Source organism: Monodelphis domestica, chromosome X (genome assembly GCF_027887165.1).
Source record: "Monodelphis domestica isolate mMonDom1 chromosome X, mMonDom1.pri, whole genome shotgun sequence".
Taxonomy (NCBI): domain Eukaryota; kingdom Metazoa; phylum Chordata; class Mammalia; order Didelphimorphia; family Didelphidae; genus Monodelphis; species Monodelphis domestica.
In genome coordinates, this window is record NC_077235.1 from 30,456,073 (window position 1) to 30,472,531 (window position 16,459).

A 16,459-nucleotide genomic window follows, 5' to 3' on the forward strand; every position below is an offset into this window, starting at 1 on the left:
GCAGGCACTTAACTTCTCTGTAAAATGGGGATAACAATAGCTGTAGTACCAACCCTTATTTCAGTCTGCCAATTTTCCAGGGTTTTTTGGAGGCAGAAATAAGATAATTTCTAAAATGTGCTTTGTAAAAACTTTAAAGTACTTTCATAAATCTCAGTTATAGCCTATTTTAGAAACTGTGTGTCTTTGAATCCTCCATTTTCCCCTTCCCTCCCACTCCTATACTCGAAATCCTTTCAATTTTACTCCTGGTAATATCTCCTGGGTCCATCCTCTCCTTCCCATTTCCACTTCCTAGTTAAGCCCCGCCTTATGGCTCCACTGGATTATAAATACACTCCTAAAATGTCTTCCATCCTCCATTTTCTACATCTTGCAGTTCCAAGTGTGCACTCCTACCGAATTTCTTTCTGATGCGCAGCCCTCTCAGCCCCCCATGCTAATGCTGAAAGACCTTCCATGGCTGCCTAATTGGCCCTTAAATCTAATCCCATCTTGACGTTTAGCGTACTCCCTAATTTGGCTCTAACAGGCTTTTTCGGTATCCTCCCTCTACCTTATTTTCTCTCCATTCCCCCCCCCCCCCCCCCCAGGAAAACGCAATTGCTCACAACCGTCTAGCAGCCCATCCCCCGGTTTCTTCCCTTCCCCATTTTTCAGGCGTCACAGCAGAAGGAATGACTTTTGCGGACCCCCGCCCGCTTCCTTCCCCCAGATGCAGAAAGAGGTTCCCCCGCCCCTCCCAGCTCCCCGAGTCCTTCGGAGTCATCATTTTGCATTACATCCCTTCGCATGCATGTGCCATCTTCTCGCTTCGATTTTAAGTTTTTTGGGGACAAACCCTGCCTAGCCCATTTATCTAGGTCCTGCTCCTTTGCAACCCCCACCCCGGGCCCCGGGCTAATTGAATGCTATAGGGGAAAGAATATTGTTGGTCTTAGCACATCACTGAGTAAAGGGCCGTCAGGATGAAGCTTAGACACGTCATTACTACTTTCAGGCCACAGTGAACTGCCTTGGATCCCTTTGCAAATGGGTGGGGCAACCAAATGACACGGCCAGCCCTAGCAACAGGCCCCAAAAGATGGTGAACTGTAGGAGCCAATAGGAACCTGTCCCGGGCAGGGCGTTAGCCAATGGGGGACGGAAACGGGCGAATAGGAGGACGCGCCAATTCTTCAGCTCGAGCCTCGGCCCAACAAAATGGCTGCGGCGGTGGCAGCGGCGGCGCTTTGTTTCCTCAGCTCCTGCAGCGGCCTGTGAGCTGTGGGGCGGGAGGCGGGGCGGCCACCGCGGCGGGGACGGTGACGACGACGACGACGACCACGAGCAGTCCTGCGCCTTTTGAGCCTCTCCCGGGTCCGGCCAGGAGTAAGAGCGGCGCCCTGCGGTCGCACTAGCGGGAGCGGGAAAGGGGAGACATGATCATTGAGTCTCTGAGGTAGAACACCGCTCGGGGCACGCGGGCCTTGGCGTGAGGCGCCCAGGGCGACTTGGCGGGCGCGGGTGCGGGTGCGGGGGAGGCCGCGGGGGGGGGTTAAGGGAGAGGGAGACTCACCGGGGGGGGGGGGGAGTAGGGGAAGGAGGTGGGCCGAGCGCTCGTTGGAGGAGGCGGAGGCGGAGGGGGAGGGGGGTAGTTCCGGGGGCGGAGTGGGGGGAGGTTAGTGGTCTGCCCCCTGCACTGCCTGTGGGATGCGGACGCTGAACTGAGAGAAAATCCGTTCGTAAGTCTACCGGGGCTGAGGCGCGCCAGGGGCAAAGCCCCCGGAACGTGCGCAGAGCTTGAGGTACTTCCGGACTGGGGCCTCACGGGCGCCAGTCTCCTCAGCCCCCCAGGCGAGGGCAGCCGCTCTGCGGGCTTCTTCTGCTCGCGGCGGCTCTATCCTGGCCGAGATATTGAAAGCGACCCCCGGGTTGTCCAGATTCGAGCAAGGTGATGTTTTGCTTAGACTTTTATTCCCGGGGGACAGTCAGAAGGTTTTAGCTGGGGAATTTTGGCGAAACCCACGCTTCGGTGGTTGGGAAAGGGAGGCCATCCCCAATGTTTACCTTCTCCCTTTAGTTAATCACCAGCACGCATTCCCTCATCCTAACCCCCGATGTTATTTTTCTCAGGTCGAGGCAGGTTTTATTATAGGAGGGAGACTTCTGTGAGCTAGATGCCTCCTTTCGCTCGGTCGTGTTGATTCTTGTGGAGAAGTTGGTTTTTTTGTCCCAATGCCGCTGACCATTGTCCCGCGGTTCAAAAAGTTCAACCGAAGTGGGCTCACGTTGAGGGAAGATTATGCCCAATTTTCTGGGTAATCCGTAATAATCGATTTTTTAAAAATCCCATGCCATGAATCAAATAGTTTGGGAGCTTTGATTGGGACCTCTAGCTCATATTTGCTGAATCTTTAAAGTTGTGAAGACCGTAGGCTGCCCCTCCCCCCCCCCCCCCGCTGACTCCACCCTCCCCTCCCCCCTCTGCGCCCGCCTCCCGTGGTGCCACCCCCCCCCCCCGCCCAAAAACTTGTACATTTTCTAAATTTATACCTAGAGTTAAATTTAATTTTTAAAAGAACTTTAGCTAAAATGTATGACAAAAAATTTTTATTCTAAAAATTTAATCAGATATTAATTATTAAGTTTGTTATTAAATATTAATTTATTAAAAATTTAACCAGGCCTCTCGTAACGTGGTACTATTAAATATTTTGCTTTTTACATGTTATTAAAAGAGGGATAAAACTTGGAGTTCAGATATGGGCTTGGGTGAGCCCCAGTGGGGGGGGTGTGGAGAGGGTGAGGTGATGGGGGGGGCATTTCTTTGAATTTGTGTTAATAAGAACAAACGTGGAAAAAATGTTATTCGGTACTGAGTATGTTATAATGGATAAATAAAACTTGTTTGGTTATTGGGCACCGCTTATGCTCACATGCATGTTATGTGCCTTACAGGTTAATGTGGATTCCAGTTTTTGCAGAAAATTGAGGAACAAGTGCCATAATGGCTGCCCTAAAACCTAAGTAAGCAAGCCCTTTTTCTTGGGCCATCTCTATTGCTAGCCAGTTACCACCTGTCTCTAAAATTTAAGCATAAGGTTCACTTAATCTCAGAGCCAGTTTTTATTACAATCCTGTGGGTGTTTGCAGTGTCCTTTCAGCCGGGTGAGTCTTACAAAAGTAATAAATAATTTTGGTGATTATATTGCTGCCAATTGTTATAGGTTTTGTGATTCCTTAGCTCACTGTCATATCCTATACCTTTTGTGCCTAGAGACCATTTGTACTCAAGAGTTTGAAGTACACTTTCCCGAATGAAAATATAAGGTGTGTTCATTTACTGGACAAGAAGTAGAAGCAGTCCTCTACTCAAACATCTTCAGTGGCTTCCTGCTGCCTCTAGGATAAAATTCAAGCTTCTCTGGCTGGTATTTAAAGCCCTCCACAATATGGCTTCCACCTATGTTTCCGATTTTTATTTCATATGATTCCCCTTTGTGGAGTCAATCAAACCTGTTAGCTATTCCTCATCTACCACATCTTCTGCCTATGTGCCTTTGTACAGAAGGTCTGCATTTCTAGAATGCAGTCTCCTCACTTCTGCTTTGTACATGGCATATGATTAATAAATACTTACTGAATCGACTAGAGGCAGTATTTTTTAATACTAAAGTGTGCAGGAATTTTATTTATTTAATGGGTTATGATCCTGGGTGGGTAAGTCACTGGACCACTACAATTTGAGGTTTCTAAATGTGTAAAATATGGATAATAATGATTATACTTTATATCTTACTGTGTTGTTGTGGAGGAAATGGTTTTGTAAATTTTAAAGAATGTAGAAATGTGTAGCTTCTGGAAGTAGAGGTAAGGAAGAACTGTTAGATTTTGATATTATTCATTTTAAATCATAAGCATACTTATTATTTGTCCAATGGAACCCTTTAGTTGGCTAACTCCAGATTACCAAATATGCCTAGATTTATAGTAAGCTTCTGATTCTGTCCAAGTAGAGCCAAGAAATGGTATGAATAATTTTATTATCATAATTTTAATTTTAACCAAGAATTTACACTTTTTTTTTCTGCTCTAGGCTAACAGTAGCATAGTTGTCATAGTGCTTATCCTCTAATTTTCCCCTCTTTATGCTCAAATGATGCATAAGTAAGTACTCAATGGAGAGAGAAGTAAATAGCTTCCCTAATTCATAAATTGTATTTTTGAATATTTAGTAGCATTAATAAATGGAAAGAAGGCTGCTTTTTGAAGTTTCTGGGTTCGAATTTCAGCTTTGTTTTTTTTTTTTATTATGCTTGGACTGGTCTCTGAAAGTTTTTTTCCCCCCCCTTTTTAGATGACTAGATTGTTTACTTAGTTTTTGGCCATAAAAGGCATGCTTTTAAGTTGACTGTCCTCATATTGTTAAGATTAATTAAAATTACAGTATTTTTGTGACTGAGCGACTTTGTAAAACAAAACTATTTCTAATCTGAACTGTAACTGATAACCTGTAAGGCTAACCATTATTTAAAAGTTGAGCTTAAGCAAGATTTGACAGCTACATTCATAGACTGAGGGACTATCCTGAGAAACATCTGATAAAGGTAATGGTGGACAAGCACTTGGTTGCATTTCCTAATGATGTTTTAATAACAGGTCAATCACGTTTATTAATCATGTGCAAAGAATTGTGCTCATTGCTATGAGTTGTTTAAAAAAAACACCTCATAATGCTTATTTAAATAGGCGTGGCAATTAGTCTTGGGAAAGCACTTATAGATTAGGGTAAGGGGATACTTGTTCCCTTAGGTTTTGATCAGAATCTGTTCTCTCTCACTCTCATATTAGCAAACTTAATATGATTGGCCATCACTTTCACTTTCTAAGAAGGTTGTGTTGATTTTTTAAGTGGGGGGGAGGGAAGACTTTTTTTGGCCTCCAAGATGGAAAAAAATGCATAAAACTAATATTTTCTTGAATCACATAAAATATTGGCAATAACAAAGCTATTTGCTGCTAATTTACTCTAGCATGATTTAGATTCTAAATAATTTTTGGAAATGAAAAATAATATCTTTAATGAGATTTTGGTACACCTTGATATATGTGCTAGTTCATGTATCTGTTTCTGTGAGACTCCCTTTTCCCATGGACCAATATCCAGGTTTGATTTTCTCCACTTTATCATATCAAATAATAGTTGAGTTAAAAGTATCCTTAGTGTGGTAATAATATGCAATTGTGTATAGCCTATCTTTTAGCCTGGGAAGTATTTGGATTATTATCTTATTGACCATTATCCATGATTTTTCTGTCTTTGGATTGGTAAATAGAAATCTCCCACGGTAACAATATTTTCCATCAATACTTATTACATAAACCTCATTTTAATTTGTTAATCTTTATTGACTACTGATAGAGTGCTTGGTTAGATTTAGAATAGAAAAACCTTAAAAGCCAGCTAAATATTTTTTGTCCCAACCCATGGTCAATTCTGTTTTTATTGTTAACTTTTTGGATGTGATGACCTTCCTCCAGCACATGTGCCCTTGTGAATGAGGCTTGATTTATTTTAAGTTCTCTCCAGAAGGACTTCCGGCAGTGCTACTTTATTGTTTGCAGATTTTGCAGAATTTAGCTCACTGATTTTGAACAACTGTGATTGTTGAATATCCACCCTGGATTCTCTATTTTTGGTACCTCTGAAGTGGTGAGTTGACTTTGAGCTAACTCCATTTGGCTTTTGAAACTTAACAGAATGGGAAAGAAATGAGTTAGAAATAAGACGTGAATTTTACACATGACTCCTTTGAATCTGAGTTTATCATATTGATTTGCTCCCTAACTTTTCAAACCTAAAGGCAGAGATTACTGCCTTTCACTTGGGAAAATAAATACTTGGGGAGCTTAAAAGTTTAAAAAAAAATAATATAAGTACAGGACATATCCATCTGATCATTTTCCAGTCCAGTTAAATTCTATTCAAGCATTATATCATAGAATTATGACACTTGGCCATGTAAGGAACCTCCAGATTATTAGATATATTTTTGTTGACTTTACCTCATTTTATTTTTTCTTTTATAACTATATTAGTTTTCTTACTCTTAGAATGTAAGCTCCTTGAGGTCAGAGCCTGTTTGCTTTTTCTTTCTATTATTTTTAGCTTTGTGCCTTTCACTTTTTCCCTTTTCTTCCTGTCATGCCACCATCCTCTTAATACTTTAAGAATTACTTTTCTATTTGGCTAAGGAGTGACCAGAACTTATTAAACTATGCCTGGATCACTTAATAAATGCTTGTTGATGAAGATCTGGGCTTAATTCTAGTCTTTGGCTGAGTGACCCTGTGCCATTCATTTAACCTCTCAATGCCTCAGACAACTTGCTAAGACTAGATTATAGAACAGTGCCCCAATTATGCTGGTAGAATGACTTTTTTCACTGGGATTTCCTAACCTTTATGAAATCACAAATTGGGTCCAAAAAATTACTAAGACTATTGACCCAGTTGTTTTAACATGATTTAACATGGGAGTTCAGGGTCTGGCCTTGATAAAATCATAGAAGGAAGACCTCAAAGATTTACTCTGGGTGGACATGTTTAGTGCCCTTCTCTTATCTCCATGCTCCCCCCCCCCCTTACCCATATAATTCAAGAATTTTTGGGTAAGGAATGACTAGAATCTCAAATGACTCAAAGTGGAGAATTGAGATTAATGCTGTATTCTGCATTTATCAGACCCTTAAAATAACTATTATTCCAAATGAGTTTTAATCACTTCCTTTTGGAGCAAAATGTATTGATTTTGAAGACAAGACAGCAAAACTTAATGAATTTGCTGGTTATTAGAAAAAGTAAAATGCTTGAAGATAGTGACAAACTTGAGGTTTGACTTTTTTTATTGTTCATATAACCAAGAAGGTCCATTCACACATCACCAACATTTATTGAATGACTACCATATGTAAGACAGTAATTGGGGATTTTGGGTATACTAGGAGTTATGGAACATGATCTTTCCTCTTGAGGAATGACATAGGTACATAAAAAGATAACATTCCAAAATATAGACTTAAATGCCACAGAATAATCCCTGACTATTAAAGCAGGAAAAAGAAAGTCACAAGAAGGATGGGACTTGATTGGAGACATAAAAAAATGACACCAGAACCCATTGTTCGTCCCTCAAATATCACAGTGAAAAGTTGTTAAGCTGTTTCTGTTAAATTAGCTCAAACATTTACCTAAACATTTCCCTCATACCTGCCCTCTCTTAATATCTTTGTAAAGTGGTCCTTTAGTCTCTTGGAGACTTGTGAGGGAGATGTATCACGTTATGAGGCCGTCATTTCATTTCTGAATAGCTCCAATTCTAAGGAAATTTTTTCTCATGATACCAATCCTAAATTTGCTGCTTGACAGTTTTACTCATTTCTCATAGTTCTACCCTCTAGGTCCAACCAGAACAAACCTAATGATCTTTTCTTATGTCAACCCTTTACATATTGGAAGACTTCTATCTCCCCAGAATCTTCTCCAGGCAAAACATCCACAATTCCTTTAACCTTACCCTTATTGTGTTTTATGAACTCTAATCCTTTCACCATCCTGATTGTTCTTCTGGAAGCTCCTCGTTTTACCAATGTCCTTTATAAAAAGTAGTATATAGGGCTAAAGGAAATACTCTGGATGTCATTTGTCTAAGATAGTACAGTGGGATTCAAAACTCCTTATTTCTTGAAGCTGTACCTCAATAAATGCAGTTCTAGGTTCCATTTTATATATATATATATATTTTTTTTTTTTTAAACCCTTACCTTCCGTCTTGGAATCAATACTGTATTTTGGTTCCAAGGCAGAAGAGTGGTAAGGGCTAGGCAATGGGGGGATCAAGGGACTTGCCCTAGGGTCACACAACTGGGAAGTGTCTGAAGCCAGATTTGAAACTAGGACCTCCTGTCTCTAGGCCTGGCTCTCAATTCACTGAGCTACCCAGCTGCCCCCCCCCACCCCCTTAAAATTTTTGATTGCTATATAATACTGACTTATAATGATCTGTTAGTCTACTAAAATCCCCAGATTTTTTCCATATAAACTACTAACTAACCAAACCTTCCCCCATTTTGTATTTGTAAAGTTGAGTGTAAGGCTTGCTATTCCTATCCGTTTTCATCTTAAGAGTCCTACAAGCTCTTTCTGGGTCTTCACTCTGTCCCTTGTTAACTGTCCTTCTCAGCTTTGGGTCATCTACAGTTCTTATAAAATTGTTAAACAGCATGGGGTCAAGCATTCCACATACTGCCAAATTGATAACAAGCTAGTCTACTTTTTTAATCCATCTGGTGCAGCTAACTAAGTTGTATAGGCTTGCAATGTTGGAATCATTTTTTTAAATTTAATAAACATTATTGATATATATATATATTTTTATATTACCTACATTTCCTAATGTATTTATCCCTTCTCCCTCCCAGAGAACTCTCATAACAGTCTGTAAAGGAGGGGAAAAAAAACCCCAAATCTATTTACATTATTGTAGTCATGTATATTGTTTTGCTTATTTTCCATCAGTTCATGTCTTCCTAAACTTTTCTGAATCCTTGAAGTTGATAATTTCTTGCTGCTCTTGTTAAACATCAATTTAATTTAAAAAATTACTTAAAATAAATTTCAGCTTTAGTGCCATACTAAACTACCAAGGGAATTGTTTTTAATGGCAATAAACAAAGGCAAAATTCATAGGAAGAAACTAAAGATCTAGACTCTCAAGAGAAATAATATGAAAAAGTGAAAAAAAATCTCATAACTCAATTCATTCTATAAAGCAGTAATCACCAAAGTGTCCCTGACCAAAAAAACCCTAGAAAAATAGATCATTAGAACAATCAAGATAAAGTTAGAAACAATTCAATTTAACTCAGTGTTATATAAATCCAAGAACATAAACTATCAAAAGACCTCCTTATTTGACACAAGAACTTCTGGGAAAACTGAAAAGCAGCTGGATAGATAGTAGTTTTAGATTAATATCTTATACTATATACCTCAAGAAGATACTTGACCCGAAAAATAAATAATATTTATTTGAATTTTCTATTTAAATATTTAAAATACAAAATGTTCACTATAAAAAAGCTTGGAAGAGATCCAGAGCAGATACTTTCCCCCCTAGATATCTAGGGTATAAATTATAATCATCTATGCTCTTATTTCTACTCTTGTTTCTACTGCCTCTCTAATCCATCCATCCTATTAACTATCAGTAATTTTTGTAGTCTCCACCTCCAACTTCTGTTGAACCATCTCTTCAACAAAGCTTTTTCTGATTTCTCAACTTAAAAATTATTTCTCTTTCCTTAAATCTCTTATGTTGTTCTGTTTGGACCTTGAGTCTAATTATGTCCTTTTCTTAGACAATCCCTGACCTCAGAGAGTTTCATCTTTGATATGAAAGAGATACGGTGATAGAGGACTGCACTTAGAATTGGGAAGACCTGCTTCAGGCACTAGTTGTGTAACTTCATTTAAGTCATAATGTTTCTGAGTCTCAATTTTTTCATCCATAAATGAGGGTTGATAATAGACATACTTCACAAGTTTGTGAGGATTAAATGAAATAACAAAAGTAAAGTACTATATAAGCATTACCCATTATTAATTTTTGTATTGAGTATGCTTAGCACATAGTAGATGATATTTAAATATTTCCTTAATTCTTTTTGTAAACTAAGCCCACTTTTCTTTCACTTTTTCTGCAATTAGCCCTAGACATCCAGGTTTCCCTGTTGCTGCTTCACATTTTCTTTTCTGATCTGTCCTCCACTCAATCTCAAAAATTATTTTCCTAAGCACAGGTCTGATCATGTTCCCCTTCTCAATGAACTCTCTGGGCTTTCTGTAGCCTCCCAGATAAAAATGAAAATACTCTGGCATTCAGAGGCCTTTATAACCTACTCCTCTTCTACCTTTCCAGTCTTCTTACAGCTTAACTTCCATATTCTTTAACCCAGTGACCCTGGCCTCCTGAATCTGGGGGTTTTCTCTGGCTTTCCTATGCCTGGAATGCTCTCCCTCCTTTGCTATTGCTATGATTACTGTTCTTTCTGACTTTTTAAATCCCATCTAAAATTCCACTTCCTACCAGAAGCCTTCCTCAACCTTTCTTAATTCCAATGCCTTCCCTCTGTTAATTATCTCTTATTCATCCTTTATGTAGCTTGCATTAAATATATATGTGTATGTACACATACATATTTGCATACATCCATATATATTATTTCCATGTTATCTTCCTCATTAGATTGTAAGCTCTTTGAGGGCAGGGGTTGTCTTTGGCCTCTCTTTATATCCTTTGTGTCAGTTCTTGCTCCGAGTAGATAAAGAAATGTTTGCTAATTGATTGGCTGATTCTGAGTGTCCAGAATTCATTGAGCCCAGGGGTAAATGGGATCTTGAAACCTCTTTCTTGCCCCTGGTCTTTACTTCTCTAATTTTCATAGAAATGAAATTCCTTTCTCTCTTGGAGTGAGAACCATCCAAAGTTCTTTAAAGCCTGGTTCACCTTAAACCACTTATACTTATGACCTGCAACATGATGGTTTCCTTAGTCTTTTATTTGCCATAGTTTGTCTTTGTCCTTGAGGGCTCTGTCCTTTCTGAGTAATTTGGACAAAGGTGGATGAAACAAAACCTTAGTATAGAAAATTATTGGGGACAATTCTTTTGTAGTTGATTATCATTTATCTTGTATTTGTATGTTTTCTTTTATGGAATTTTTATGTGTTTCAATTTGATGGGAAACAACCATTACTAAGCGCTTACTTTGTCCCAGGCATTGTGCTAAGTAAAAAAGAAAAAAGTCACTGCCTTCATAGGTCTTAAGTCTTGCTCTAGGGGATATGATGTATGAACAAATGAGCATAAATAATTTGAGGATGGAAGGGAGAGATAGGAAAGGTGTTCTCTGCTATATTTTTACCTGATGTTCTACATCATACTGTCAGAGCTAAGCAGACCTTTATAGATCATCTGATGTGATGCCAGGTCTCTCTTAATCTTAACCTTCAAAACTGACCATACTATTTTTATTCCTATATCTCTTTTATTCCTATATCTCTTATCCCTTTCAAGGTCAAATTTAAAGGAATAATAAATAGTGTGCTAACTTCAGTACTAAGTTTATATGTACCAACTGGGAGAAGAGTTATATGAGTTGCAAACATATAAAGAATTAACAGTAATTATAAGAGACTTTAATCATCCTGTCTCAGTGCTAGTCATATCTAACAAAGAGAAACAAAAGGAAAATACAGACTTGTACAAATTGTTGAAGAATTTAGAGCTGAAAGATTCATAGTGTCTTCTGAATGGTAACATTAAAAATTATACTTGTTTCCACATCATATACTACCCTTACCAAAATAAGTCATGTGCCAAGACATAGAAATTATAAATAAATATAAGCAAACAAATTTTTATAGACTCATGTAAGAAAAACAGTAATCAGTAAAGGAAATGGTAGGCATTATGGCAGAGTGGATGTTAGGGAGGAAAATCAAAGTGACTTGATAAAAAAAAATGAAAAAGGTAAAATTACAGTAGAGAAAACTAAAAAAATTCCCAACCTACTATATATAATTATAAATCAAGGAGACAGTTTAAAATAGAGGAATATTTATGAAAATAGGAAATAACAGAATATGAAATAGATAACCTATCTAGATTTATTTAGAAAAAAGCTTTAAGAATTTTAATATTCCCTTTTTACAACATCCAATTTTTTTATCTTTTCCTTTGGATATGGTGGAGAAAAAAATAATTCGTGTTTTCTCAATATGATATCCAAACTTGTATATAAGTTTATGTTAAAAGCTACCAACTTCCCATTCTATTCCTCTTGTCACTGTTCTCCCAGAGAGCTACCTCTTATAATAAAGAATAAAAAAGGGGAAGAAAAAAGTTTTAGCAAAACTAAATATAATAAACTTTTTAAATAAAAAAAATTGTGTTCAATGGGCATCTGCTTTGTTTTTTGTTCTTCACTAACAAAAAGGACTGTATAAATATTTTGGTATGTACGGAGCCTTTCTTTTAGTCATTGACCTCAAAGTGAATGCCTAGCAGTTGAATCTTTAGGTCAAAGTGTATTGTATGTACATTTTTTTTAACATAATTTCCACATTACTTTCCAGAATTGTTATACTAGTTAACAGCTCCACCAAACAATGTATTGGTGTGCTTGTTTTTCAACAACCTCTCCAGCTCTGTTTCTCTCTCTTGTTATAAACTGCCAGTTTACTGTACATAAAGTGAAATCTCAGGGTTGTTTTGATAAGAATTATTTTCTTTTTTTTAAAAACTAGATTTTATTCATCTCTTGTTTCCACATCACCTAGATTTTCTCCTATTTCCCTTGTACCCAGAAAGCCATCCTATATAACAAAAGAATTTTTTGAAAAAAGAAAGAGGAAGACTAGAATTTAATCAAAAGTGAGGAATACATTGAAAAAAATCAATATTGTATGTAAGCATTATTTCCCACCTGTGGGGAGGAACTCCTTATCTCCTTTTCTCTGGGAAAGACTGGGTGAAGTATTTCCTCATTTTTTCTTAGGTCCAAGCTTGTTCTTTGTGATTTTAAAACTTTTTTTTTATGGTGGCTTTTCTTTCCATTAGCATTGTTATTTTATAAATTGTTTTTCTGACTCTTGCTTTACTTTTCATCAGTTTCGTAAAAAGTCTTCTTTTGCTTATTCATCATATTTCTTAGAATACGGTGATCTTCCATTACATTCATGTACCAAAGCTCATTCCATTCCCCACTTAATGGGCATCTACTTTTTAAATTCTTGCTACCATAAAAAGCACTTTTATATTTTTGATGTATACAGGACTTTTCTTTTTGTCAGTGACCTCCTTGGGATTTAGGCAGTTAGATGATACAGTGGAGAGTGCTGAATTTAGAGTCAGGAAGACCTGAGTTTGAATCCTGAGTCAGTCACTAGTGGTGTGACACTGGTCATCTCACCTTTTAGCCTCAGTTTCCTCATCCATAAAATAGTGATAAACAGGACCTACCTCACCTGTTTGTTGTGAGGATAAAATAAGGTAATATGTAAAGTGCTTTGCAAACCTTAAAAGTCCTATATAAATGCTATTACTATTATTATTTGTCCAACAATAGAATAAATCAAATGTTATGGACATTTTAGCTACTTTATTTGTATAATTTGAATAGCTTTTCAGAATGGTTGTCCCAGTCCACAGCTCTATCACTATGTTTATGTGCTTCTCTTTCAATCTCTAAGTCAGCTAAAACTATGGAGTTGCTTTAATTTGCATTTCTTTTATTATTATTGATTTGGAGCATTGTCTTGAGTTTCTTTGTAATTTGGAATTCTTTTGAGAACTGTTCACTCACCTCCTTTGACTACCCATCTGTTGGGAAATGGCTTTTGTCTTATGTATTTCTCTTATTTGTCTATATGTGTTGGTTATGATATTTGCTACAAAGACTTTACTAGTCTACTGCTTCCCATTTTATTAGTACATTAGTTTTGTTTACGCAAAAGTTTTTCAATTTTATATAATCAAAATTGTGTATTTTATCTTTTATAATCCCCTATAACCTTTGTTTGGTTAAGAATTTGCTCCCTAGTTTTAGTTGTGAAAGGTAAAAAAAGAAAACTGAGAAGGGTCTGCTTCCCTTCACATTTTTTAAATCATTGCATCTTTAATGTATTTATTTTCATTTGTGGTGTATAGCATAAGATTCAATAAGACATTTTTTAAAAATTGATTTTTATTGATAATCTTTTGTTTTCATGTCACCTTGATTTTTTCCCCTGTATCTCTCCCTCTGCCCTCTTCCAGAGAGCTATACATTATGACAAAGAAATTTATTTTTTAAAAAAAGGAAGAAGAGGGGGAAAAATGAGCAAAACCGATCAGTACAACAAAAATTGACATTTTATGCAATGTTCCACACTTATGGACCCCCACCTCTGCAAAATGAGTGTAATGGAATATTACTGTCCTATAAGAAACGACCAATATGATTAACACAGAGAAGAATGAAAAGACTTATGTGAACTGATGCACCGTTGAAGTAAGCGGAGACCAGAAAACTATACAATGTCTACAACAATGTAAATGGAAAAAACTACTACAAAAAAGTTGAAAATGAATGTTTCAAAATTACAAAGAATAAATTTGATCTCAAAGAGGAGACATAAGAAGACATAAGAGATTTTTAATGAGAATTTCTGAATGATGTTTGTGAATGGTTCTAGGTGCTATATCTAAGCCAAGCTTTTACAGACTTAACTTTTAAGTGCTTATGGGTAAAAATTATAAGCTCTTAAAGACAGGAACATAGTGTTAATACAGTGCTTTTTATATAATATCTGCAAAACTTTAAAGGAAATGTAACTGCTTTTAAAAAAGTATTTCTGTGTTGAGTAGTGGGCAGAAATATAAAAAAAAAGTCTATAGGCAAAGTAAGAGTTGGGTACATACGAACCAAAAATACAATTGAATTACTAAAATATATTTGAAATATGGACAGAAAGGAAAGTGATTAGGGGTCTTAAAAATAGATCGAATCTAGAAAATAGAAAACTGTTGGGAGATGGAAGGGCAAATTCATTTGATGCCACGTGTAGGGAAAAAATAGACTCTTGCTCAGCATATTCTCAGCTATGATGTCATTTCCAAGCTTGCCACTCTTGATAGGAGGTCATTAGGGTTCAGAGTAAATGCCTTTTTATAGTGCTCTGGTCAACAAATATTGAATGGCTTAGAAAGGATTGTTTCTTCTGAGAAGAAAATGTACATAGATAATCTGAGTGCTATGAATTGAGAAATAGGACCATTATCTTGGCTTCAAATTAACTTTTTGTTCTGAATCAGAATATGCTTGCTAAAGTACATTGTAATTACAAATCTAGGATCTTAAGTTTCTACTTTAGAATTGAAGCTTGTACAATTCAAGTTAGCCATGTTACTAATTGTGTTGTGAATTATTTTTGCATGAGGAGAGTTATTTTAAAAGATACCTGAATTGAATGTTGCCCTTGTGAAGTGTCTTTTTCTCCTGAGATGATCATGTTCTGTAGTGGAAGGTACCATAAATAGGTTATCCAGGCATTTAAGATGTAGAGCTGTTTGTATGATTTCATTACTGAAATTTAACCTTTTGGTCAACATCATTAGTATGTAGTTAAGAAATATTTCAGTAATTGAACATAATTGAATATAGAATGTAAGCTCCTTGAGGGCAAGGAATGTATGTTTTTTTCATTTTATTCCCAAATCCTAGCACACTATCTGGCACATATTAATGGTGTGAGAATTACTTGATATAAAATAATTAAATTTATTGCATCATACAATAAACCTTATAATTTATGCAATCTTTAAGAAAACTTCTATTATGAAAAAATGTTCTTTTGCTGCAATTATGTGATTTGGCATTGTGTTTAAAAATTTTTGGCACTTTTTTTAGATCTTCATCATGAAATCACGCATCACTTGCCACGTATACCTTTGAATACTCCATTTTTCCAAATTTAGCTTTGGTTACAATCCATAGGTTTTCAATGAATTTAATTGGTGAGTTCCCAGGCCGTTGATACATGTTCTCCATCTTTTTGTTAAATTTCTTATGCTTTTGTAAGGTGTGACATTGCATAATGTTGTATTGCAATGTTCCACCTCTATTTGAGCATTTTTGTTATTCTGAAATAATTCTACTTCTATACATGTCAATATATTTAAAGAGTTCCTCATTCCCTTTATTGGGCCAGACTTTGAGGGAGATAGGAAGTTAAAAAAATCTCCAAGCTATTTTAATCTGTGAAATTGTTCTTTTTCTAAACTTCATTAATACAATCTTGGCTATTGAAAAGCATTTTTTTTCCTATATAGTAGTGGTAAATAGCTGTCGCTTACTAGTCTTCTCACAGTTCTTCCAATTTTTAAGAAGCTTATTGCTCACTATAGAGGAATTAACAACCATCCAACTGTCAGATCCCTCAGAAGGTCTTTGCTTGTTTTCTGAGGATAATTCTGGCTGTTTTGAAGCAAGCTTGTCACTTCTTGGCATTTGCTTTTTGTTATTTTTCTCCAACCACTGTTCTATTTGCTCTTTGTCTGTAGCTGATCCTCCTTAATTATTGTGAATGAAATGATTCTTGAAAAGCTTAATTAAATTCCCCACACCAACAGCCATTGAACTTTTTTTATAATAGTCATTGAAATGTATTCTTTAAAGGAGTAATAATTGTTTTGTAATACTATTCTATTCATTTTTCAAAACTCCAGAACTAACATAACAAGAGCGATGAAGTGCATATGTATATATATTGCAATTTAGCATTCAACTGACTGAGAACTAATTAAAATTGAGGAAACAAACCTAATTTCATTTTATCTGGTCAATGCCAGAAATTCTGAGTTGCTCTGGTATCGG

General features: G+C 36.6%; 1 protein-coding gene across 1 annotated transcript in view; it reads left to right on the forward strand.

Annotated features, from left to right (window-relative positions):
- Window positions 1–1,177: 1,177 nt before the first annotated feature.
- ATRX (ATRX chromatin remodeler) overlaps window positions 1,178–16,459 on the forward strand; it is a gene marked incomplete in the record, with an annotated part of 191,522 nt that continues 176,240 nt past the window's right edge. The window contains 3 exon segments of the mRNA XM_056809652.1: window positions 1,178–1,441; window positions 2,116–2,300; window positions 2,941–3,009. Coding sequence (XP_056665630.1) covers window positions 2,990–3,009 — 20 coding nt within the window.